Source organism: Ambystoma mexicanum, chromosome 1q (genome assembly GCF_040938575.1).
Source record: "Ambystoma mexicanum isolate Mex_15411 chromosome 1q, UKY_AmexF1_1, whole genome shotgun sequence".
In the NCBI taxonomy this organism is placed as follows: Eukaryota; Metazoa; Chordata; class Amphibia; order Caudata; family Ambystomatidae; genus Ambystoma; species Ambystoma mexicanum.
The window spans coordinates 271,040,918-271,064,474 of record NC_090922.1 but is presented as its reverse complement, the minus strand read 5'-3'; the positions used below and the strand labels follow the sequence as shown (position 1 = coordinate 271,064,474).

The 23,557-nt window shown below is 46.2% G+C and overlaps 1 protein-coding gene across 1 annotated transcript in view; it reads left to right on the top strand.

The window, feature by feature from the left end:
- Positions 1–23,557, top strand: part of MPHOSPH6 (M-phase phosphoprotein 6) — a 171,910-nt gene that overhangs the window by 65,003 nt on the left and 83,350 nt on the right. The window contains exon 3 of the mRNA XM_069638643.1: positions 6,679–6,769. Within this exon, the coding sequence (XP_069494744.1) occupies positions 6,679–6,769 (91 nt within the window). The remainder of the gene's footprint in view (positions 1–6,678; positions 6,770–23,557) is intronic.

The following is a 23,557-nucleotide window of genomic DNA, read 5'->3' as shown; positions in this document are numbered from 1 at the left end:
GGGATAGTCAAGTAGTTGTAAAGGTAAATTATTGATTGTTAATGAAATGCCAAAATTAAAAATTGCTATGTAAGGAGACAGAATACTTGAGAGTAATGCTATTGAAAATGCACAATATAGCACAGTTCCCTGTGCCCATATATAGATTTTGTTTGTGGGTTATGAAATCGAAAAAGAATATATTGATAAATGTTGTTGTTCAAAATGCTATACACTCACATCAATGTCGAAAGCATTACAAGGGACACAACACCTCAAATATCAATGAATCCATTCGGCTACCTACACATTACCGCAAGGCCTAAAGCTAAATCTGGACACTTGACTCACCAGTGGCGGAATGTGGACGAATAGAGTGGGAATAGCGTTCGTGAGAAATTTTTCGTGTTGTTCGCTTTTTATTCTTCTTTGTTACCCAAGATGATGTGTACATGTTCGAGGAAAAGTGCCGGCTGCAGATGCGGTATCGATCACCACTCTTGTCCTCTAAGACCAGTGGATATCCGCAATGTCTGACCCATTTTCTTATTCGATCAACAGTTTTCGGGAATACATGCATTGTAGTGCCTTCAGATTTAGCATGAGTCTTCGAAGGGCAACCGCTAATCAAACAGGCAGGAATTGTTGAAAATTCTGAAAATTAAATATCGACATTATTATACAATCTTGATGAATAAAAATGTGATACAAAAGTAAATGAACCATACAATGTTCAATGCAAGGTTTGTTTTGGTCGCAGGAACTTTACCAGTTCATTATGTGCGGCTTAGTATTTGCATAAATTGTAGAAATGTAGAAATGATGTGACTAAAAACTGAATATGTGACTCATCCCTTGGATGTTCTGTATTGCACGAGAAGGAAACATGAGAAGTCACGTTCAGAAGTTGACTTGCAAAGCACAAAGATGTTCTCATGAGACATATCAAGTGGTTCATAAAGTATTACAAACAGGGGTGTGTTTGTGAATGAATGAATGAATAAATGGATTCTGTATGTCGTGGTATTATGTGGTTTGCCGGGGGCCGGCCAGCGTGAGGGGGGGGGTCCTGGCCGGACACACGGGGTCTGAGGAGGCCATGTGAGCAATGGGCCCTTGGCGTCGGATACCTTTTGAAGTGTACATGCTGTTTGGCACCTTGGCCGTTCGCGCCCCTGACAGCCCCCCATGGCAGCGCGCATCCACTGGCGTGAACCGCCTTTGATAGAGACGGGTTGGATGGATGGGCCTGGGGCGTGCAGATAAGGCACAGGAAGACTGCTGAATGGAGACACACTTGATTCATTTAAAAAATCGAAACAATCGTTGTTCAAATATATGTGGTGTTTTATTTTGGTTTTTTTGATGGCACAAAAATACAAAACTTTGCACATTGTACAGGTCAGGTTGCAGCACAGCAGAGGGAAAATCCCCTGTACTGACTGCTGCAACTAGCGAAAGTTTCTCTTGTGGCACGAACGGCACAGGCGGGTATTACTCTTCGAACGCGGTGTCCAAGCCTCCCGTGAAGCCACCATGTAAAGGAACGATAGGCCACCAGCCGGGACCACCTGTGAAAAATAATGATACAAACTGTTTTTAAATGACCAAGGTAAGTTGATTAAACGTTTGTTGTCAATGACAATTCTTGTAACTAATGGCATTCTGCTCGGACACATGCTATCTAGACACTGCACACTATTGAACGACTTTGATGCGTTACAATGATGTGTAGATGTCATTTTGGATATAGGAGACGACCATGAAATAGTAGTGGCATCACAGGAAGATTATGCTTACTCGGATTACGAGGAAGAACAGTTGAACGAAGTTTGTGCATAAGCACCATCATTATCCTCAACACGGACCGTGTGAAGCAGGCTGCCCTGAAGTCTGGCAGCTCGGTGATGCATTGCGGTCGTGGCTCGCCTTCCGAAATGTCGGCCACGCATCCCGAGTTTTCACAGCAGCAGCAGTTCTCCTCCTCGGTTGGCATTAGCTCGCACCGATTGCATGTGCACCAGGTGGAAACACCGTCCATGCGACTAGGTCCAGTGTCTTCATCCGTTGATTCGTCCTGCCAACTGCCATCCGAAGCCCCATCGTTTTCGCGTGTTTCCCTTTCCAGTAGTTCCTCCTCGGTATACTCTGACTCGTACATGTAGGGCATTATTGTAGCCATTGTGTGGTAAACAAACTAAAATAATTTATAGCAATGCTACAGGTGTACCCACGGGCTACAAGCGGCAAAGGTAGCTGACCAGAGCACAGAAACGAGTCACAGAATACTCAAAGTAGCACAGAGAGAGGAATGGAATCAGAAATCTGCTGCTGTGTGTTGTGAAACTGTCTGTTTTATACTTATTGAGGAAAGAGGCGTCTTGCCATTTCCATAGCGACACGTCATTAGCTGAGGCGCAGTGATTGTTGACACAAGATGTGCTTTGGCGTTGTGAAATGGGCAGTACGCGTCTGCTGATGACAGGCTCAGAGGCGGGGGATATGATTTAGTGCCGCAAAAGCAGATCAGCCAAGGCGATGCGGCAAGTGATAGGATTATCACAAAATGGCAGCGCCCTGGTGTCTGTTTTCGCGTGCGTTTAATGAACGAAAACTCTGGTAAGGTCCCTAGGAAATTTTTCTAAAATCGAGCGACTTGGGCTTAAAAACACATGGCTGACCCGTAAGGACAATACACATTTTTGACCGAACCATTCCTTTAAACCTTCTCGTTGCCTTGGCGATACTTGCCCAGCCTCCATTATCAAAGAAGCTGCTCAAGACCTAGCTCCGTTCGTCACTTCCTTCATCAACTCATACTTTAAATTCTGCTCTGTGCCTACCAACCTTAAAGATGCCTGGATACTACCCCTTTTGAAAAAACCTAGCCTAGACCCTTGTGTCCCAACAAATTGTAGACCCATAACGACAGTTCCGTTTCTCCCCAAAATCTTAGACAAAGCTGCCTCTTTACAGATTCAATCCTACATGGAGATTAATAACTTACTAGGCACCAGACAATCTGGATTCAGACCAAGACACAGAACCGAGACAGCACTCCTCGATCTCAAAAACCAACTAGATGAGCATAAAGACAGAGGAGACGCCTCCATTCTCTTACTCATAGACCTGTCGGCCGCTTTTGATTTGGTTGACCATAAAGTACTATGCAACCATCTCAGATTGGCTGCCAACTTCTCCACAAAGGCCACTGCGTGGATAAATTCCTTCCTGGACAATAGAACTAGGTCTTTTCGCCTACTTCATCTGCTGACCCAGTAACCATCACTTGTGCCGTTCCCCAAGGGTCTTGTGTCTCACCTACTTTGTATAATATTTTTACAAAACCACTCTTTGATATTCTGGACAAACTGGGTGTCTCATACAATAATTATGCAGACGACACCCAGATCCTCATACCAATCCAGGAAGGCTACGACACACACTAACCTCATAAACAAAATCTATCAAATCATACAAATGTGGATGGCCACCCACGTTCTATGTCTGAATGACGAAAAAAAACAAGCTTTTAATCATTGGGTCCACCAGCAAACTAAATAAACTTTCCCACATGTACAAATCCATCAGCATTGATGGTATTAAAATCAATGTAGCCAAGAAAGTTAAAACCTTAGGCTTCTATTTAGACTCCGCCCTTAACAAGCAAGTAAATGCCACAGCATCAGCTACAAGTTACACTTGCAAACTAATCCATGCATGTAAACCATTTCTGACCACTGATAGCTGTACCACTATTGCACAGGCTTTAATCCTATCGAAACTAGACTACTGCAACGCACTTTACCTACGCACTTGCAAACACAACACTAATAAACTCCAAACCCTGCAAAACGCCCTTGGAACAGCCTTAGGCATTCCCAAAGGACAACACATATCCGACCAAAGGAGATCCGCCAAATGGTTGGCCATCAATGACAGAATCAAACTTAACACTAAACCTCACACACAACTGTCTTAATAGCAAAGCACCTGCTTACCTCACAGAGACATTCACTAAGCATACATCTGAACGTCCCATCAGAAAGGCTCAAGCCAACAGTATTCGAATCCCCAACTTCAATCTGAAAAGAACTGGAGGCTCAAGTTTCCTAGTACTTTCAGCCCAACTATGGAACTCTATCCTGGACTCCTTAAGAGCCACACCTTCCTTCCACTCCTTCAAAACTAATGTAAAACGCTGGCTACACACCAACGACCCCTGACGCATAACACTTTGACCGGTCTCTATGCACCAATACACAGGTGTTGCACTTAACACACCTAGGTTATTTCTCTTCTCTATATACTTCTGCTATTCCTATATGTTGCATATAACTGCTAATATAAATCCTATATATGTAACTGTAACCTTACCTGTGTTGCACATGTACATACCAATGCTAACCTTCCAAGCTGCACACTACTGTCACTCTTATGTTATTGTAAGCTGTTAATATAAATGTAAATATAACCCTTAATGTATCCGTAACCTCAGATGTAACTGTAACCTAAGACATCATTAGCGCCCAGTTGCCTAACGGCCAGGTGCGTATAAATAAACAATACAATGGCGGTGCCCCTTCTGGATGACGTGTGGGAGGAGGGCCTGGCCCTCTTGAAGACCCCTTGCACGGCTCCGGCCAAGTGGGATAGGCTGGAGAAGAATTACTGGGTGCCGGAATCGCAACCATCGCCAGATTCAGTGGTTTTGGCAGCTGCGAGGAAACAGTTGGCTAACACGTCCACCTTCTCTTCAGTCCCTCCGGACAGCGAGGGGAAGATGTGAGGGGAAGATGATGGATGCCATGGGAAGAAAAGTGATCTACACCGCGGCGCCCACCATCAAGGCAGCCAACGCACTGGTGATCCTAGCCAGGTACGACAAGGAGCTGTATGCAGATGGAGGCATCCACTCCAACATCGCACAGAGTTTCAAATCCCCCCCCCCCCCTTCCCAACCAGGAGACAGTCGCAACATATGCTTCCCTGGAAGCCTGTGGAGCCCACACCAGACATCTGCACGCCAGAGGCCTGTGGCTGCCGGAGGAGAATTGTTTTTGTTTGTTTATTTCATTTGGTATAGCGCTCCAGACCCAGGGGTAAATGGGCGCTTAAGGACAGGTTACATGGTTACAGTATATATAGAAAATGATTGCAGGAGGCGCAGGACTTGTGGCGCTGGGCCGTCGGCCAAGGGATTCCCTTGTTCCTCTTCACATAGCAGGAGTCAAGAACACCATTGCAGACTCACTCATCAGGGAATTTTGCTCCTGCCACGAGTGGGAACTTCGTCAGGACCCGGTGGACCGCATCTTCGTCAAGTGGGGCAGACCCCAGATCGATCTGTTGGCGACGGCAGCAAACTCCAAATGCCAGATGTTTGCCAACAGATTCCACCAACCGAGGAGCCTGGGGGGGGGTGTGCATTCTTTTTCCTGTTGGAAGGGTTATTTCTGTACGAGTTTCCTCCGTTACCTCTCCTGCTACGAGTCCTCAGCACACTCAAACAGTGCTGATGCAAGAGGATACTCATCGCTCTGGTGTAGTAGAGGCAGATTTGGTATCCTGACCTTCGCAGCCATATCTGACTCTCCTGGAAACGAGGGTGGTGCTGCGGACGCACCCCTCTTCCATGGCGAGTGTTCCATTGGAATTCGACTTCAACAAGTGTGTGTTTATTTATTTATTTTTTTTCAAAGCCTTCGTCACCGGCTAAGGGCCTTGCACACTCTTGAAAACTTGTGCGTGCCACGTAGAACTTCAGGGCACAAGCAAAATCCAAAGACTTCTCGACTGTTCATGAACTTTGGTCCTGTGATCCATGGGAAGGCCTTGTCCAAGGCTTCCATCTCTAGGTGGTTCTCTGGCTGCATCACGCACTGTCACCGGATGGCAAACGGACCGCTGCCCGGCCGTCCGAGAGCCCACTCCACCAGAGCGATTGCTGCAACGAGGGTGTTCCTATCTGGTGTGCCCCTGCTGGACATCGGCACACCTACACGCAATTCTACTGCGTCGACAGGGATTTCAGGGAGAGTCCAGAGTCGGCCAAGCATTGACATTCAACCTGTTCGCTTGAGGGGAGTCTGTCCCAGAGGTATGTGCTTCTGTTGAGCATTGCCACATTCCGTGGTTGTGTAATTTTGCACTGCTATGTGGTTGTTATTCATGAACATGTGAATCCATTCCAGACCCGATGTTGGAGAAGGAACAAGTTACTTGCCTGTAACTGTTGTTCACCAGCATAGGTCTGGCGTAGATTCACAGCGAGATCATGGCTCTGGCCCCTCTCCGGCTCTTCTAGATCATACTGCCACTTTAAGTGCTTATCAAATCTGAAGGTGGCTGCCAGTGGAGAGGCTTAGGGAGTGGACTGTCATTGGATGGGGCAGTATGACCCAGAGGCCAGTGATTGGTTTAGAGGAGAAATACAGTTTAAAGTGAAAGCGTTTTTTCTTTTACTGAGGATTCCCAGCCGGACGACAGGGAATAATAGTTGCAGGAAAGTAACTTGTTCCGTACCCTAGGTTCTTCTTTTGGGCATAACTTGTACTCCTCAGATTTTCACTTTGGATATTTTGAAGGTTTCCGGGCTATTTTTATTTTGAATCTGCTCTAAGAAATAATGCCATTTTTTTTCAGAAGTCTGTTAAATTCGTAATCTTCAATTTCATGTTTTGTTTTTCCTCGAATTAGGAGTGCTATCATAGAAGAAAGAAGTTTTGTGCCATGTGAAGACCTGTTATATGGCAGAATGTCGTTCAAAGGCTTCAATACAGAAATTGAGGTATTGCTCTAAGAATTCATAGTTGTCTTATATGTCTCCATCTGCATTGCATTGATGGGATCCACGTTGCTATAAGGCTATACTCTTTTAGCAATATTGTGCCTGGTAGGATTTTGTTGTTTTTCTTTACCTTTCCACTTAGACACCAGTGATCCACTGGCCGGCACCTACCATCGCTTGCCTTATAGGAACATTTGTTTTGTGCTTGTGTAGAATTGAGGTGGCACGTGACCTATGTGGTTTTCTAGTAGCTTTCAACTTGAAATGTTACCCCTGTTGGCACTATACAAAACCGAAGTAACCTCCTATAAAAGCCAAGCTGCTTTTGTACAAAGACATTTTCATATTTTCACTCTTCACCTGCTGCTAGGATCCAAGAATAAGAGGCGAGCAAGTTTCAGAGACCTAGGTAGACCTGAGGTACCAGTATGGGAAGTCTGCTGGGAGAGGGTAACCTTTATGCAGAGAAGTCCAAAGGTGCAGTTTGTAGATTTCCTGTTAAGTCGGTCCAACACGAGACACCATGGGATGAAGCGGCCAAAGGATGAAGAATTAAATGAAGAAAAAACTTGGCAGAACTGCCATTAAGTCAAGAGAGCAATACCCTGGAACCAAAAAAGCAGTTCTCCAACAGGTGGTTGGCGCTTTCCAGAGACTGTTGCTGTTTTGGCTCCAGGGACAATGCACCGTTGCCGGAAGGGTAATTTATTGAAGATTTCTGATTCCCAAGTACAGGATTGGAGTTTGTCGATCAGAAAGGTAAGTGTGCTGCAGTCAACGGAAGTCCTCTGTGCATGGCGTCCTATGGTACAAGATTTGTCTTCTGTAGTTGGAACTGTGGGCGTTGAAATTTAAGTTTGGATAAGCACGAGTTAAAAGCAGCTCCTGGGTATTAAGCATGAACTAGTGATCAGGAGTTACCACTAAGCCATTTCTGCAAATTTAACTTATACATATTACATCCATTATTAATGGCCCAGTATGCTTGAGATGTATAGATGTGGCCTAATGTTTATTTATAGATTGTCCCAAATGCAGAGAGTTTAATTCACATTTCAGTTGACCTAGGGAGCCAAAGTAGGTCTTGGTAGCTGTTGGTGTCAAGCTAACTAGGCTCTTCTACGCTACAGAGCTTAATAGCCAGGAATGCAGGTACAGAGTTCCTAAAGTAGACCAGGTGAGTGCGTAAAGGGGATATTTTATTATCCCCCTTTTTGTGCTTTGATCACTCACTGATTCCCGTCACACACCAAGAATCATTCAAATGGAGGGGGGGTCTAGTCTGCCAATGGCACACCGTCCCAAGTAATTCCATGCATTCTCGCAAGGCCTCTTACAGAAATTAATCAAATCTCCACCACTTCAGGCAGGGATCTACTTGTGCCAGTAAGAAATGGTTTTCAGGCTTACTACTAAAGCCAATACCAGACTAGCAGAAAAGGGGCACTATGGCGGGGGGCATGCACGCACGATGGCCGCTTCCACTTGAGGCTCCTGTCATTGAGCCATCTGTTTTTCGATTGCACCCATATGTTGTATACTTCGCTACTCGACACTGTGCGGAGTGGGATGATGAACTGACTTAAAATCTGAGGGATGCAATATGCGTGCATATTGGTGATGGGGACAGAATCTGTGTGTGAGATGGCAGGCGGCTGGGCGGCACTAGTCTGCCAGGAGGGAATCCTCATCTTGGGGCCGTGCTGGGCGCAACCAGTATTTGGAAGGCCCGAGCCCCCTCTCCTATCCTAATCTACACGTTGATACTTTAGCTCTTTTTGGACGGCTCCCGACTGCCTCTAATGCTGCTGGCATCCCTTACAACAGAGAACAGCTGGGGGGGGGGAGATTAAGCTGCTCTACCTGTCTTGCGACCCATGCAGATCTGATGCCCTCGAGTGAGGTTCAGCCTCGCAGAACATATAAGGGACTATAACGAGTCTGGAGTGGTGGTGGTGGAGGTAGGTGTTGTGGAAAAAATGGTAACCTACCCTCCCTCCCTAAATACTAGATTACCGCTGGCACTCCCCTAATACATTGCTCTTTTCATGCTGACACAAATACTCCTGAGGGGAAATGTGGTAAGGGAAGTAGTGTGAAACGTTTGTGCGGTGACTGGGGTATCTATTAGGGAGATTTGTAATTTTTATGCTTCATCCCCTCCTAGTGAGATCCCCAGCACGTTTTGCTGGACTCATTCATTTCTATGTGCTCTGTCTTTTAGAACCATGTTCTTTGTGTTTTACTGTCCTATGGAGTCTACTTTCCTCCATATCTCTTTTAAGGCATCTGTATTTCACTATTGCAGCACAGAGTTCATTATGGGCAGTGTTGCTGGTTTCTCCTTTGAGATTCTTTTCTATATCCTAGAGTAACTACAGTTTGAATGGATTGTGTCCTCCCACATATTCCTTATCTTGTGATATTCGTATTCGCCAGCTTTGCTGCTTCGGAATTTATTTTTTTCAGCAGAGGGCACTGTGCACGAGGTCGTGGCATCTATGTCCCTCGACGGGCTCCGTACCACGTCGACGTCACCATCAGTATAAATAGCTCGTGCCGTCCCCGTTGGCTTCAGATCCGTTTTTCCGATTGCTTCGCTTATGAACGGCGCGCTTCGAAATGTTCTCAGAAAATGTCGTCTTCATCTACACCCAAGACGGGGTTCAAAAAATGTATTGACTGCGGTTCGAAGCTGTCGATAACAGATCCTCACTGCATTTATCTTTGGTGCCTGGGTTCAGATCATCGAACCGGCGACTGTGGATCCTGTCAGTCGATGACGGAGAAGGCCCTTCGTGAGCGGAAAGGTAAACTGGCGGTGGGGCGGAAGGTTTCTAAGGCCTCTTCGAAGGCCTCGTCAAAAAGACAAAAAAATCGCCTGATTCGAAAGAATCAGAGCGTCACAAAAAACACTCTAAGAGATCCCGATCTTAAGTAGATCGAGGCGCTCTTCATCTTCAAAAAGAGTTAAAAGGAGACATAGATCTCCCATATCATCATCTGATACATCTACCGAATTGGCATGATGCCTGACTAAGTCGGATTCCCCAAGAAAATGGGAAGATTTTAGAAGAAAGATGATGGAGGTCTTTGAGAATCCGGCCTCGACCCCCTCAAAGAAGCCTCAAAAGAGCCAGACTTTGGTCGCTCCATCGGACAACACAAGGAAGTCAGGAACTACTGCGGTAAAACGCAGTAGTATGAGTGAAATTTGTAAGACTCGAGTCGTCGAGGAATCCTTGAGTCGAGTGTTTCCCTGACAAACCATAAAAAACAGAAGTCGTCAAAAACATCTGCGACTTCGTCAACGCCATCGGCGCCGACAGCTTAGACATCGAAGCCTAAAGCATCTTCAGTGCCTTTGTCGAAGACTCCATCAGTGTCGTCGAAGATTCCTTCAATACCATCGAAGGATCCTTCCATTCCCTTTCCGAAAACTACAAGACAGGAGATTTACTTCAATACCAAAATCAGACTTTTAAGTCTATGTCTTCGATATTTGAAGAAAGTGTTTCTGAAAATTTGGAGTGCAATGTGGCACTAGACAGATTCCAGAGGAACTAATAGATCCAGAATAAAAAAATGAGACCTGTGTGAGACCCTTCACTCTGCTAGTGGCATTGATACGTCACCTGAGCTATAGTTTGTGAGACCTGACCCTGCAGAACATGCAGATTCAGGGTACAGGAGTTTAATGAATAGAGTGGTGGAATTATATGGGTTGGGGTAGAGCCTCACCCACCTTTGATCAGGATGACGGACATTCTAGATCGGGTCCCCCAGAAGGATCCAGTTCTCTCTTTCCATAGGGCACTTCAGAGAACAGTAGAAAAGAACTGGGAAGCTCCTGACAACATTGCTGCAGTAAACAGTAATTTTCCTAAGAAGTATAGAACTTCTACTTCTGATCCTGAGTATTTGAACAGACATCCCACTCCAGAAAGTCTGGTTATTCAGGCTGCAATTACTTCAAGAAAGACTGCAAATCCAATTATCCCTCCGGATAGAGAGGATAAGAAGGTAGATGCTTGGGCCCGTAAAGTTTTTACTTCGGGTAGCATGGCTTTAAAGTCAACTAATGTCACATGTACCCTGGCCAGGTTCACACATACCCTGTGGGACTGCATTTCGGCAGCGGCTGAACATATTCCGGAAGGCGAGGAAAGGGAAGGCTTCCTGAATTGTCAAAGATGGAAAGGAGGCAATGGGGGAATGTCTCCAGTCTGGACTGGACACTGCTGAAAGTATCAGCAGGTCCATGACTACAAGCACAGTGCTACGCAGATTTGCGTGGTTGAGAAAGTCAGGGTTTGCACCAGATGTGCTGGCCAGACTTCTCAACATGACTTTTGATGGCTTGAGGCTGTTTGGTAGTAAGGCTGATGAAAGCCTAGAAAGACTACAGACCTCAAAAGCGGCAGCTAAATCTCTTAGCGCCTCCATGCGGCAGCCTCAGAAACCCTATTCGGGCTCATCTTCATGTAGGGGTCGTCCTTTTCGGTACTACTCCTCTTTTGGTAGAGGAAGAGGACGGGCCTTTCAAAGAGGCAAAAGAAATGTCACTTGTGGTGGACGAGGAAAGACTGAAAAGACATCCTCAGGAACAGCATCTTACCCTCAGCCACTCCTGCAGCCAACTCCAAAATCACTCTGAGGCCTTATCACACAAAACCCCAGTGGGAGGCAGAATCTCTCAGCATCTGAAAGAATGGTGGGGCATTACTTCAGATGCTTGGGCACTGGAAACAGTAGCTCAAGGTTACTGCCTTCCTTTCATAAAAAGGCCTTGGGATCATCCACCCGGAACCAACTCTGCCAAAATTCCAAACAAGCTCCTGTTGCAGGAAATTTTAACCCTGCTAGAGAAAGGTGCAATAGAACATGTACCTGTAACGGAGAGGAACAAGGGTTGGTATTCACCTTACTTTCTCATCCCAAAGAAGGATGGAGGATTGAGACCCATCTTGGACTTAAGAAATTTGAACAAGTTCCTCAGGAAGGACAAGTTCAAGATGGTTACCCTTTCCCAGATCCTTCAGGCTCTCCAACTCCAAGACTGGTTGGTATCATTGGACCTTCAGGATACTTACTTTCATGTGCCAATCCATCCCAAGCACAGAGTACCTGAGGTTCGAAGTTGTCGGTTCTCACAATCAGTTTTGAGTTCTGCCATTCAGGCTGACCTCCGCCCCAAGGGTTTTCACCAAGCTGAATCGGTGGTGGCAGCGAGTCTCAGAGGGGTTTCACATCTACCCTTACCTGGATGATTGGTTGATCAGAGCACGTTCTCCCGAACAAGCTCAGAAACATCTGTGGATCACCTGTCACTTCCTTCACAAACTCGGCTTCTCCCTCACTTTCAAGAAGGCCCACATGATGCCATCCCAAAAGCTCCAGTTTATCGGAGCAGTTTTTGCCACTTCCTCTGGCAAAGCCTCGCCTCCCGAGGTGAGTGTTCTCCACATTCTGCAGATGGTAACAAAGTTCCAGAATGCCCAGCATCTACCGGCCTTCGATTTTCTGAGGTTGCTCGGCCTTATGGCATCCTTTATTTTTCTGGTGCCAGTGGCCAGATTGAGAATGAGATGCCTTCAGTGGGCCCTCCGAACTCAGTGGTCCCAGTTCTCGGGGAACATGTCGGATCTTCTGCAAGTCCCGAGTGCAGTTGCTCAGGATCTACTATGGTGGGCTTGCAACGACAACATCCTCAAAGGAGAATGTTTTTGGCAACCATGGCCGGAGATAACAGTAGTAACGGATGGCTCACTCATAGGGTGGGGAGCCCATACCAACGATCTGACAATCAGCGGTCGTTCCATCGGAGTCCAAACTACACATCAATCTATTGCAGCTGAGGGCAATCAGACTAGCGCTGAAGGCCTTCCTGCCCTCTGTACCGGGAAAGAATGTCCTGATAATGACGGATAACACAGTGGCCATGTACTACTTCAAGAGAGGAGGCATAGGGTCACTACCACTGTGCAGAGAGGCAATGCAGCTCTGGTTCTGGGCAATACAAGAAGGAATCTCTCTATCGGCAGTTCACCTAGCCGGAGAGCAGAATACGGCAGCAGACGCTCTGAGCAGGCAGAGCAGTCTCTCGCGAGTGGGAGCTAGCTCAGGAAGTCCTTATGGAGATCTTCACCCTTTGGGGAACCCCTCAAGTGGATCTGTTCGTAACCACAGTAAACCGGAAGTGCGAACAGGACTGCTCAACGGAATTTCCTCCGAGAGGAGCTCTAGGAGACGCGTTCGTGGTGGACTGGAAGTTTCCACTTCTGTACACGTTTCCTCCAGTCCCTGTGATTCCTCAAGTAATCGAGAAGTTGAGACAGTTCAGGAATACCATGATCCTAATTGCCCAGGATTGGGCCAGGATGACGTGGTACTCGGACCTTCTGGACATGTCCAGCTGCCCTCCAATACGTCTTCCGCAAAGAGAGGATCTTCTCTCGCAAGATGAAGGTTGGGTTCTCCATCCAGAGGTCAAGACACTCAACCTTCGCACATGGTTTCTGAGAGGTTGAGATACACGGATTGGGATCTTCCGGGTGACGTTAGAGATTTTGCTTTCAGCCAGGCGGCCAGCAACAAAATCTTTGTACCAATGTCATTGGAACAAGTTCAGTAACTGGTGCAAAGGTCACGATGTGGACCCTTTTCAATGTGGCATCTCAATGGTGCTTTCTTTCCTATTGTATACAGCCAATCTGGGGCTCCAGATCGGACCAATTAAAGGGCTTACTAATGTATACCCTCCAGTACCCTTTCATGTCCCAACTAGGGATTTAAATCTAGTACTTAAGTTTCTAACTTGTATACCATTTGAGCCTCTGCACTCCTGTCCCTTGAGGCTTCTAACACTAAAGACTGTCCTTGTAGCCTTAACATCAGCCCGCAGGGTTAGTGAACTACAGGCTCTCTCATGTAAATCCCCATATACTACGTTTTACAAGGACAAGGTAGTTCTTAAAGTTCAACCATCTTTCTTACCAAAAGTAGTTTGACTTCCATTTGTCACAAAAAATATTACCAACATTCTATCCTCTTCCTCATTTGGGCAAAGAAGAGGAGAGACTGCATAGACTGGACCTCCTAAAGGGCCCTCAGTTTTTACATTTCAAGAATGTCAAAGTTACGTCAAGATGACCAACTTTTTGTAGGGATATACAGGTCATAAATTGGGATTAGCGGTGACAAAACAAACTATATCCCGCTCGATCATTCTGGCTATAATTGAGTGCTACAGATTAGCTGGAAAAGACCCAATGGATTGGCTACGAGCCCATTCCACTAGGGGAATGGCTACTTCTGCGGCTTTGAAGAGGGGAGTCCCTGCAGCAGATATTTGTTCAGCTGCAACATGGGCATCAATGCATGCCTCCATCAAGCATTATTGCTTAGATGCCTCCTCCAATGAGGGTTTATTTGCCACGGTGGTACTTCATTCCGTCAATGAAAACAATAACTAGTACTCCCACCTCCAAATTTACCACTGCTATGGGAGTATCACAAGATGAGGAATACGTGGGAGGACAATCCATTCGAAGAACAAGTTACTTACCAACTGTAACTCTTTCAACTGAATGTTCCTCCCACGTATTCCTCATCGATCCTTCCATCCTACCCCCCAGGACAGTTTACGTTTCTTACACTTTCCTCTCACCAAGAGTCTATTAGTCATGAGTTCTGGGTGTTCCCTGAATATTTCCTCGAAAAAACAGAACTGAAGCCAACGGGCGCGGCACAAACTATTTATACTGATGGTGACGTCGACACGGTACGGAGCCCGTTGAGGGACGTCAACGCCACAACCTCGTGCACAGTGCCCTCTACCGAAAAAGATTTTCCGAAGCAGCAAAGCTAGCGAATACGAATATCACAAGATGAGGAATATGTGGGAGGAACATCCAGTCGAAAGATTATGTGCAGTGCCAAGGGGATACTTAGTATTCTCATTCTCTCTATTCCTGTGACTTCGTCACATAGGCAATCTCCTAGTTATGGCTGGTGGCAGTGTACATGTTCTACCAACTATTGTGTGATTTTTCTACCGCAGGCTAGGTTCATAGCCCCGGTTAAGATAGGTCCACCAAAGTACTAACTTGGTGGCTCCTTTCTTTTTTTACTATTACTAGCGTGGTTGTTCTTTGTCAGCCCTTCTACCGTCCTGGGAGGGGGAGACCTGTGTGAGTGTATTTCCTTTGTGGGGAACCTGTGGGTGTCGCCGCCTAGGCTCCAGTGGGCAGGCTGGAAGTGGAGGAGGTTGTTTTCAGTTCCCTGCTCTTTGTCTGCCTGAGTGCCTGAATGGAGCAAGCTCCCACTGGGGGTCTGGCTGCCCTGATTGGACAGCCACCCATCTCTTTCCCTGCTGAGAGAGATTGCAGAGGAGTGTGTGCTGAAACTGAATAAAAGGTGTGGTTCCTGAGGTGAAAGGCAGGTCGACCACTGGAAACTGAAGTAACATAGGTTGTAACCTATGTATATTCTGAGAAGAAATTTCTGCTGTAAAACAGTTTGAGCCCTCTTTTGTTTGCCTATTTTAGCTGCAGGATGCTAATTTTACATTTATAATCGTTTTTAAAATACTATGCTTTTTAGTCAGATTTAGTCTGATTTTAAATCGTAAATTGTGCTTGTTTTCATTAGTGAATCTACGTCTGAATATTGAATATATGATTGTGCCAGCTGTTTATTTCATTTCACTCGCACTTTGCACAACGTTCCGTTTCACTCGCACTTTGCACAACGTTCCGATCGGATCTCCTACAATTCCTGAGATCCTTGTGATTTTCTGTGACGCATACCCGTTTGACTGCATCGAGCATGCCACAGCCTGTTTCTGCCTGGGTCGGCAGGAGATGCAGCCAGATTTCTTAAATTGTTTGTTGGGTTACTGGACTACATACTGGAAGTTGATCATTATGGCCGCTAAGGTCAGTGGGAGATCAATTAACTGAGGGGCTCTTTTAAGACTCCTGTACATTCAAAGAGTTGGTTAACTCCCATGGCAACATCTCTTTACGAACTTGGAACAAAATTAGGGAATTATGGATCAATAGATCCATGTCTCAGACAGTGATTGATATGGAAGCTGTGAGTTTTAAAGCAGCACTCATCAATGCAAGGTCGGCGGTGGCTCATGCTACAGAAATAGCCGAGCTCATTATGATCTAGACCTATTATTAATTACAGAAAAATGGTTTTACAAGACTTCCCAGAGTTCCAGAGGACTAGCTAATTAAATATATTAATAGGAGTGGCAAAAGAGGTTGTGGTAGAGCAGTCATACATAAAACCGCCTTACAAATCTGACATTTTATGGGGGCGGGGGAGAATCACGCTCAGATTCGGCATTTAACATTTCTTTTATCTTCCAAAGCGCCTCTTCATTTGATTTTAGACTTTAGACCACCGGGTCCATGTTAAAAAAAAAAAAAAAAAACACACACAAATTTGAGAATTTTTACTAGCTACTGGAGGGTGTAAATTTAAGTTACTATTGTTATTGGGAGAGTGGAACATTTGGTTAGACGATTCTGCCAAACCAGACTCTAAGGAATTATGGGGACTTATGGGTATCCATGACTTGCATCCCTTAGGAATCCAATCTTCCCATATAAAAGGGCACTGTCTAGATGTGCTTATAGCTAGGGGTTCTTATGTTTCCCTGAAGGAAACTATACCAGTTCACTGGTCTGATCATTTTGTTCAGTTTCTCTCACTGACATTGCCAACGGGAGACTGTGTTAGTGTTAAGGACAGTGCTGTTTTTTATTCTTGAAGAATTAAGGAGCTAGACAAAATTATTGGCGAAGAGATCAAAGGCTATTGCCTCTATTGATTCCCCTGCTCTCTTGTTTAGTTTAGTTTATTTGTAATGCGCTCCAGACCCGAAGGTATTCAGGCGCAAAGGCACAGGGATATTCAAAGCTTGGTTACAACATGTAGGATACATTTGTGTGCAGGTGCCAATTGGTTACATGTGGGCACAATAGGTTGCGATATATACAGGCAGGTACATGCATAGTTTTACAAAGTAGTTGATGCGGTTGGTGCATGCAGTATAGAGAGATGTGCCAGGCATAGTCAGCAGGGTATGTGCCTAGGTGTCGGCATCTTTGAGCCAGTTAGTGATGCTCTGGGGGAACTGGTGATAGGTTTGATAGATTCTTAGAGGGGGATGGTAGCGAGTTCCATAGGAGTGCTGCCTTGACCTGGAAGCTTCTCCCGCCGATTTTGGCACGTTTATATCTGGGGACCAAGAGGTGGTTGGTGTTGGCTAGTCTGGTGATTCTTGTGGTAGGCTTCAGAGTGAATCTGTCGGATAGGTAGCGGTGTGCTGCATTGTTCAAGCATTTGTAGGTGAGGGAGGCAGTTTTTAGTTTTATTTCAACATGAGTGGAGAGACAGTTGTTGGCTCTTCTGGTATTGGAGAGATGTTTTCTTCGGGATTACTAGGGCTGCTCTCAGCGCATTGTTTTGTAGGAGTTGGATTTTTTTTGAAGGTTTGTTTATTGCCTCCTATGTATAGAGCGTTGCAATAGTCCAGCCTGGATAAAAAAGGGCTCTGGCTAGGGTGATGCAACTGTCCTGTGACAGGAAGGCCTTGCCAGCTCTAATCAGCTTGTATGTATATGCCGTGGCCAAGGCATTGACCTGCCTGCTGAAGGAGAGAGTGGAGTCAAGATAGAAACCCAGAGTTTTATCCTCCTTGGCGACAGTGATAATATTATTGTCTATGTTAAATGCTGAGTATTCGGGGCTGAGTTTTTTTTTGAGGGTCGTGGGAGTGCCCAGGATGATGATCTGTTTTGTCATCATTCAGGCATTGACCGTGGGTGGCCATCCATGCCTGGATGATGATATATCATGTTCACCAAGGCCAAATCCTTGTCGTAATCACCTGTAAGCGGTAGGAGAATCTGTGTCATCTGCATAGTTAGTCTAGGTGACACCCAGAAGGTCCAGATTATCGAAAAGGGGCTTGGTAAAAATATTGTAGAGGGTGGGTGAGACGCAAGATCCCTGGGGCACTCCGCAAGTTATGGGAATGGGGTTGGCTGCTGCCATAGGGGAGAAGACTCTCATGGTCCTGTTGGTTAGGAATGATTGTATCCATGCTATGGCTTCTTTGGAGAAGTGGGCTGCCAAGTCCAGGTGGCTGCATAGGACCCTGTGGTTGACCAGGTCGAAGGCAGCTGATAAGTCCAGGAGTAGGAGGAGGGCTGATTTCCCTTCATCCCAGAGTTTATCTATCTGTGACTTGAGGTCTAAGAGGGCTGTTTCTATCCCATGTTGGGGCCGGAAGCCTGATTGCCTAGTTCCTAGTAGAGAGTTGGTTTCCAAGTATTTTTGTATCTGGGAGTATGCCATTTTATCTAAGATCTTTAAGAGAAAAGGCACTGTAGTAATCGGGCGGTAATTGGTGGGTAGAAGTGGGTCTAGGGACTGCTTTTTCAGTAGAGGAAGCACACATGATTCTTTGAGGTTGGATGGGATGGTATTGGTGGAGAAGGGTGAGTTGATAAGTTTCGTGATAAAGGGGGCCAGATCTCTGGCTGCATCCTTTAGAAGTTGAGTGGGGCGTAGGTCGCCTTGGCAGTTGGTGGGTTTGAGAGATAGTATGGTATTTTCTGTTTCTTTTATGGTAACTTTGGAAAACTTAAATCTGGGGTGATTGGTAGAGTTACTTGGTTGCCCTAGGTTGACGCTAATGGGTTTGTTGCTGGCGAGTTTGGCTTTTTTCTTGGCAATTTTTGTTTGAAGGGTAGTGACTTTGTTGGCTAGAGCTTGCTGTATGCTGGAGCACCAGAGTTGGTCTTTGATGCAGTTGTCTGGCACAGGGATGGGTGCTTCTAGCTCTTTGAGGATGACGTGCTAGAGTTGGCTTGGGCAATTCTATGGTTGTAAGTTTCGCGCTTAGCTAGGATGATTTCTTTTTGTATAGGGCTGTGATGGAGATGAGGTTGGCTTTGTTTTCGTCAGAATGTTGTGCTCGCCAGGATGTCTCACAATGCCTTTTTTGTTTGCGCCGTGATTTTAGGTGTGGGGCCTACCATGGGCTTTGGGTTTGCTTTGTCTAAGTTTGAGTGGTGCAATAGAGTCTACAGATGTGGTCATGATGTGGTTAAATTCCTTAACCATAGCTTCGTGGTCCAGGTTTTCCGGGATATCGTTGTGTAGGGAGGATGAGGGGTAGCAGTTTGTCACAGGTGATTTTGTTCCGGGTAGGAATGGATGGAGCTAGATGTGTGGGTGCCAGGGTTGATTTGGCAGTAGTTAGGGTAAAGGTTATGAGGTGGTGATCTGCCCAAATCTGGGGGGATATGGAGGCTATTGTGGCGTTGCAGTTGTAGTCTGCTACCCAGTCCAGGTTTCTGCCTTTGTTGTGTGAGGGGGTGAGCACTCTTTGGGTAAATCCTTGTTCCGCTAGGATACTAGCCACATTGAATGCATGTGTCTTTGGGGTCGTTATAACCTAGGTTCAAGTCGTGTAGTAGTAGGACTTGAGAGGAATGTTTTAGATTATTCGAGATGATTTTTGATATGTCATCTTCAAAGGTCCCAATGAGGCCTGGAGGTCTATAGATCAAGTACATTGTGAGGGTCTGGGTGTTATTTATGTTTAGTTTGGCTGTCATGAGCTCGCATGAGTTAATGACTGAGGATGGCACTAGTCTGCAAGGTAGATTGTTTCTCGTTATGAGTGCAATGCCTCCACCCGAGTGCCGATTCTGTCAGATCGCAATATGGTATATCTGTTTTGGTATGGCCAGTGAGAGGGCGGGTCCTGCTGCGGTGACTGCTAGGTCTAGCTGTTCTAAGTGGATGATATCTGCTATCTCAGTAGCGTGTGCAACTAGCGATCTAGAGTTTATTAGGGCGCCCTTGAGGCTGGGATTGTTTATCTTAGGTAAAATGGGACTAGCTGTAGTTTGGGTCTTGGAGGGGGGGCTGTTGGTGGTGGTCGGAGTGGGCCAGTGTTTAGTTCATTTGCTAGAGGATACTAGGGTTCTAGCTAGTGGTTCATAGAGTTTTGCAAGTCTTGAGCGGAGTCTGCTGTTCCTCTCAATGGTGTTGCAAGGTAGAGTGTTTTGTGTCTGGCGTTGTAGGAGGCAGTCAGTTGGCCAGGTTTTATTAGCATGGTTGAGAGGTAGTGACATGGTGTTGTAGCGAGTGGTGTGGTATTGGTAGGTTTCTAGTACCAAGAGCAAGATGTGTGTGATACTTGTGTAGGAGGTGGAGAGCAGGAAGCACAGGGGTGTGTGCATTGTTGGTGGGGGTGCTGTAGGCGGGGGAGCCTGTATCAAGTTCTATATAGGTGTGCTAACTAGGTCTGGTCTAAACTGTGTGGCTGAGTGCAGAGTTATAGATGAAAATATGGGAGTAGTTTAGATGCAGTGTTTGTAGAGGGCGCAACATTGACTAAGTACAAAAATCAAAAATGCAAATCTAAATGCAGCTACAGCAATTCAAATACACAGACAATGGAACCTAGATTCAATTTTTGCATAGAGTATGGGGCAATGGTGTAAGTGTACAGCAGGATGCAGAGTGCAGGGTCAGATATGCAATTGGAGTCATGATATGTAAAGGAGGTTGTCACTGAAGGTACTCAGTGCTCCATTACTGTGTGGTAAAGGATCACCTGAGTCCAATAGTACATTATGGGCTAGGAGTGTTAGTGGTAGGCAGATAATACACAATCATCAGGTAGGCATTTAGCTCTAAGTGAGCACAGGTTGTAGAAGCTAGGGTGGAGAAGGCGGCAAAGTAAATACCAGTTGAGTGTTAACTAGGTGGTTAAGTTCCGGGTTTCATAGGTTACTCACAGTCGCAGGAGCATGAGCAGGGGGTCTGGCCCTGGGCTCTGGTCAGCTCGGGACAGTTGCTGTTCTTACCCTCTGGGCCTTTCCAGGAAGGGCCGGCTCACGCCTGCCGGCTTCCAATAGGCTCGAGGAGTCACAGCACGGGACAATCGGCAAGAGGCTATCCTCTGCTGTGATGGGAGAGTGGGCCACATCAGGGCAGGATCACGGGCGGCCATCTTTGAAGGGGAAACCCCTCGTGTGTTTCAGTGGCGCAGAGTAAAGCGTTAGCCTTGCATATGGGTAGCACGGATTGTGTGCAGAAATAAAGCTTCAATAGGGCAAGCGCAAAATGAATATTGACATTGGTGGCGGCTACCACGCATAAAGCGCTAAGAATAGCCAAGTTACGTGTGCAATTTTCAAATTGAAGGTAGTACTAAGCATAGCTTGCTTCAAAGGGGGATGAGGATCAGCTGCTCCTGCAGCGATCCAGCGATGCTGCTCCAGCTCTAGATGAGAACGAGTGGCTTCAAGGTCGATCAGCTGTGGGCTCCGCGGGTCATTGCCTTTCCAGGGAGGCCCGGCTCACAGCTTCTTGTGAAGAATACTTCGCAGCAGGAGTATCGCTTATGGATGATGTCTGTGCCAGGATGGCCCCTTCTAAACCTAAGAAATCAAAGCTCTTCAAACCCTGGTTTACACAGAATCTAATTCCTCTATGTAAGCTAGTGAGTAGGACAGGCCGAAAATGGCAGGAGAAACTCCTGAGAACATTAATAAGGCCAAGAATGCTTCGCGTGAGTACAAGTTGGCCATTTTCCAAGCTAAGAGACTTTCTTTGTAAAATAAATTTAAATGCCGCTAATAATTTAACCAGGGATCTCTATCAAATGTTCTTATCCCAGCTGTAAAGCCACATCAATTGAGCCCTCTTCTGTGCAGGCTAATCTTTTTTAATTCCTTCTTTATTTACAAAATTGAATGGATTAAACTTGATATTGTCGCAAACACTCAAACTTTGGCTACAGTTTCTCTGAAATTGTCAACTGATCAATCCTCAGTGGAACTATCTGACTCACTGGGACAGAGCCAATTGCTTAGCATTGATTTTCATCAAGCATTAGCAGATGATGTACATTGATATTGGAGACTCACCAACGATTCTTAGTTTCCCCTTCCTGCTCATGCAGCTAAACGTCTGTCTTTGGACTCGACTCTTTTTGTGACGAGGTTAATACATCCTTGACGCAAGGGATAGTACCTTGGTCTTAAACATTCTGTAGTTACACCCCTGCTAAAAACTCAACAAAAAAAAAATCTACTTTTGACTCCAAGATCTTTCAGAATTATCGACCAATAGCGGGTCTCTCCTGGCCTGCAAACATTCTTGAAAAAGTGGTCACGGCCTAATGACAGCAATTTGTGGAGCAAGAATCGTTGTTGGACATGTTTCAGTCTGGTATTAGTCCCAGATTTGGAACAGATACTGCTCTTTTATCTGTACAGCATGATCTACTGATGGCAGCGGACCATCTCTCTCTCTCTCTCTCTCTCTCTCTCTCTCTCTCTCTCTCTGTCTCTCTCTCTCTCTCTCTCTCTCTCTCTCCCTCTCTCTCCCTCTCTCTCCCTCTCTCTCCCTCTCTCTCCCTCTCTCTCCCTCTCTCTCCCTCTCTCTCCCTCTCTCTCCCTCTCTCTCCCTCTCTCTCCCTCTCTCTCCCTCTCTCTCCCTGTCTCTCCCTGTCTCTCCCTGTCTCTCTGTCTCTCCCTGTCTCTCTGTCTCTGTCTCTGTCTCTCTCTCTCTCTCTCTCTCTCTCTCTCTCTCTCTCTCTCTCTCTCTCTCTCTCTCTGTCTCTCTCTCTCTCTCTCTTTCTCTCTCTCTCTCTCTCTCTCTCTCTCTCTCTGTCTCTCTCTCTCTCTCTCTCTCTCTCTCTCTCTCTTTCTCCCTCTCCTCTTCCCCCACCCCCCTGGTAATTTTAGATTTGTCCACACTAATGCACACCTGGACTTCTGTAACAGCCAATTGACTGGTATTCCCTGCAAAAAAATTCAGAGACTTTAAAAAGTCTGAAATACGGCAATTAGGGTGATTTTGTAAGTTTGGGCAGAACTGCCCATGTTTCTCCAAATTCAAATCCTCATGAATATTCCCGGTCATCAGGCCGCGACTCCTTAGTAAAAGAAAATTTTATTTCTAAACTGTCTTTCTCCTCTAAACCAATCACTGAGCTCTGGGTCATACTGCCCCCAGCCAATGACTGCCCTCTACTGAAATCCTGTCTCAGGCAGCCATCTTCATATTTTTACTGCACGTTCAAGTGTTGGGAGTCCTCACGTTTTGCTCTTTGAGCTTTTCTGCGTTTTTTCACTTTTGTGATAGGAAAATTCGATTTTTCTGTCAATCTAGCTTGTGTGCTCCATCGTTTATCCTTCCGATTAACGGGGACACGTTTTTCGGGATCTTTCACGCCCCTCAAGGGCAGAAATCGTCGAGTGTTCTTCTTGAAAGCTTCCAAAGCTTTGTCAGGATGGCACTTCACTCTTCAAGCAGTGCTCCAGCTGCGGTTTGTGGAATGTGTTCACGGACGACAAGCATTCCCAGTGCCTGTATTGCTTACACCCGATGCATAAAGAAGATTGTGAGATCTGCTCTGGCTTCAATAAACGCATGAAGGATCGACACGTCCGGTTGGCGATGTGGCTGAAGGCCAGGGCCTCTACCCCAGGTGGTTCACAGGGGCATGTCTCTTCCGGATTCAGCCAACCTGAGCGGGCTTCTAAGCCCTTTGAGGGCGCTCCATCCGTGGGGCCCAACACAAAGCCAAGCACCAGGAGTCCCCATCTGTCGGGGCCGCCGCTCAGGGCGCACTCATCTCCGTCAGCATCGATCTCCAGCCACCCCTCCAGATCTTAGTCCAAAAGGAAGTCGGCTACTGTTAGGTAAGATTTCCATAGAGCTGGTAAATCTTCCTTT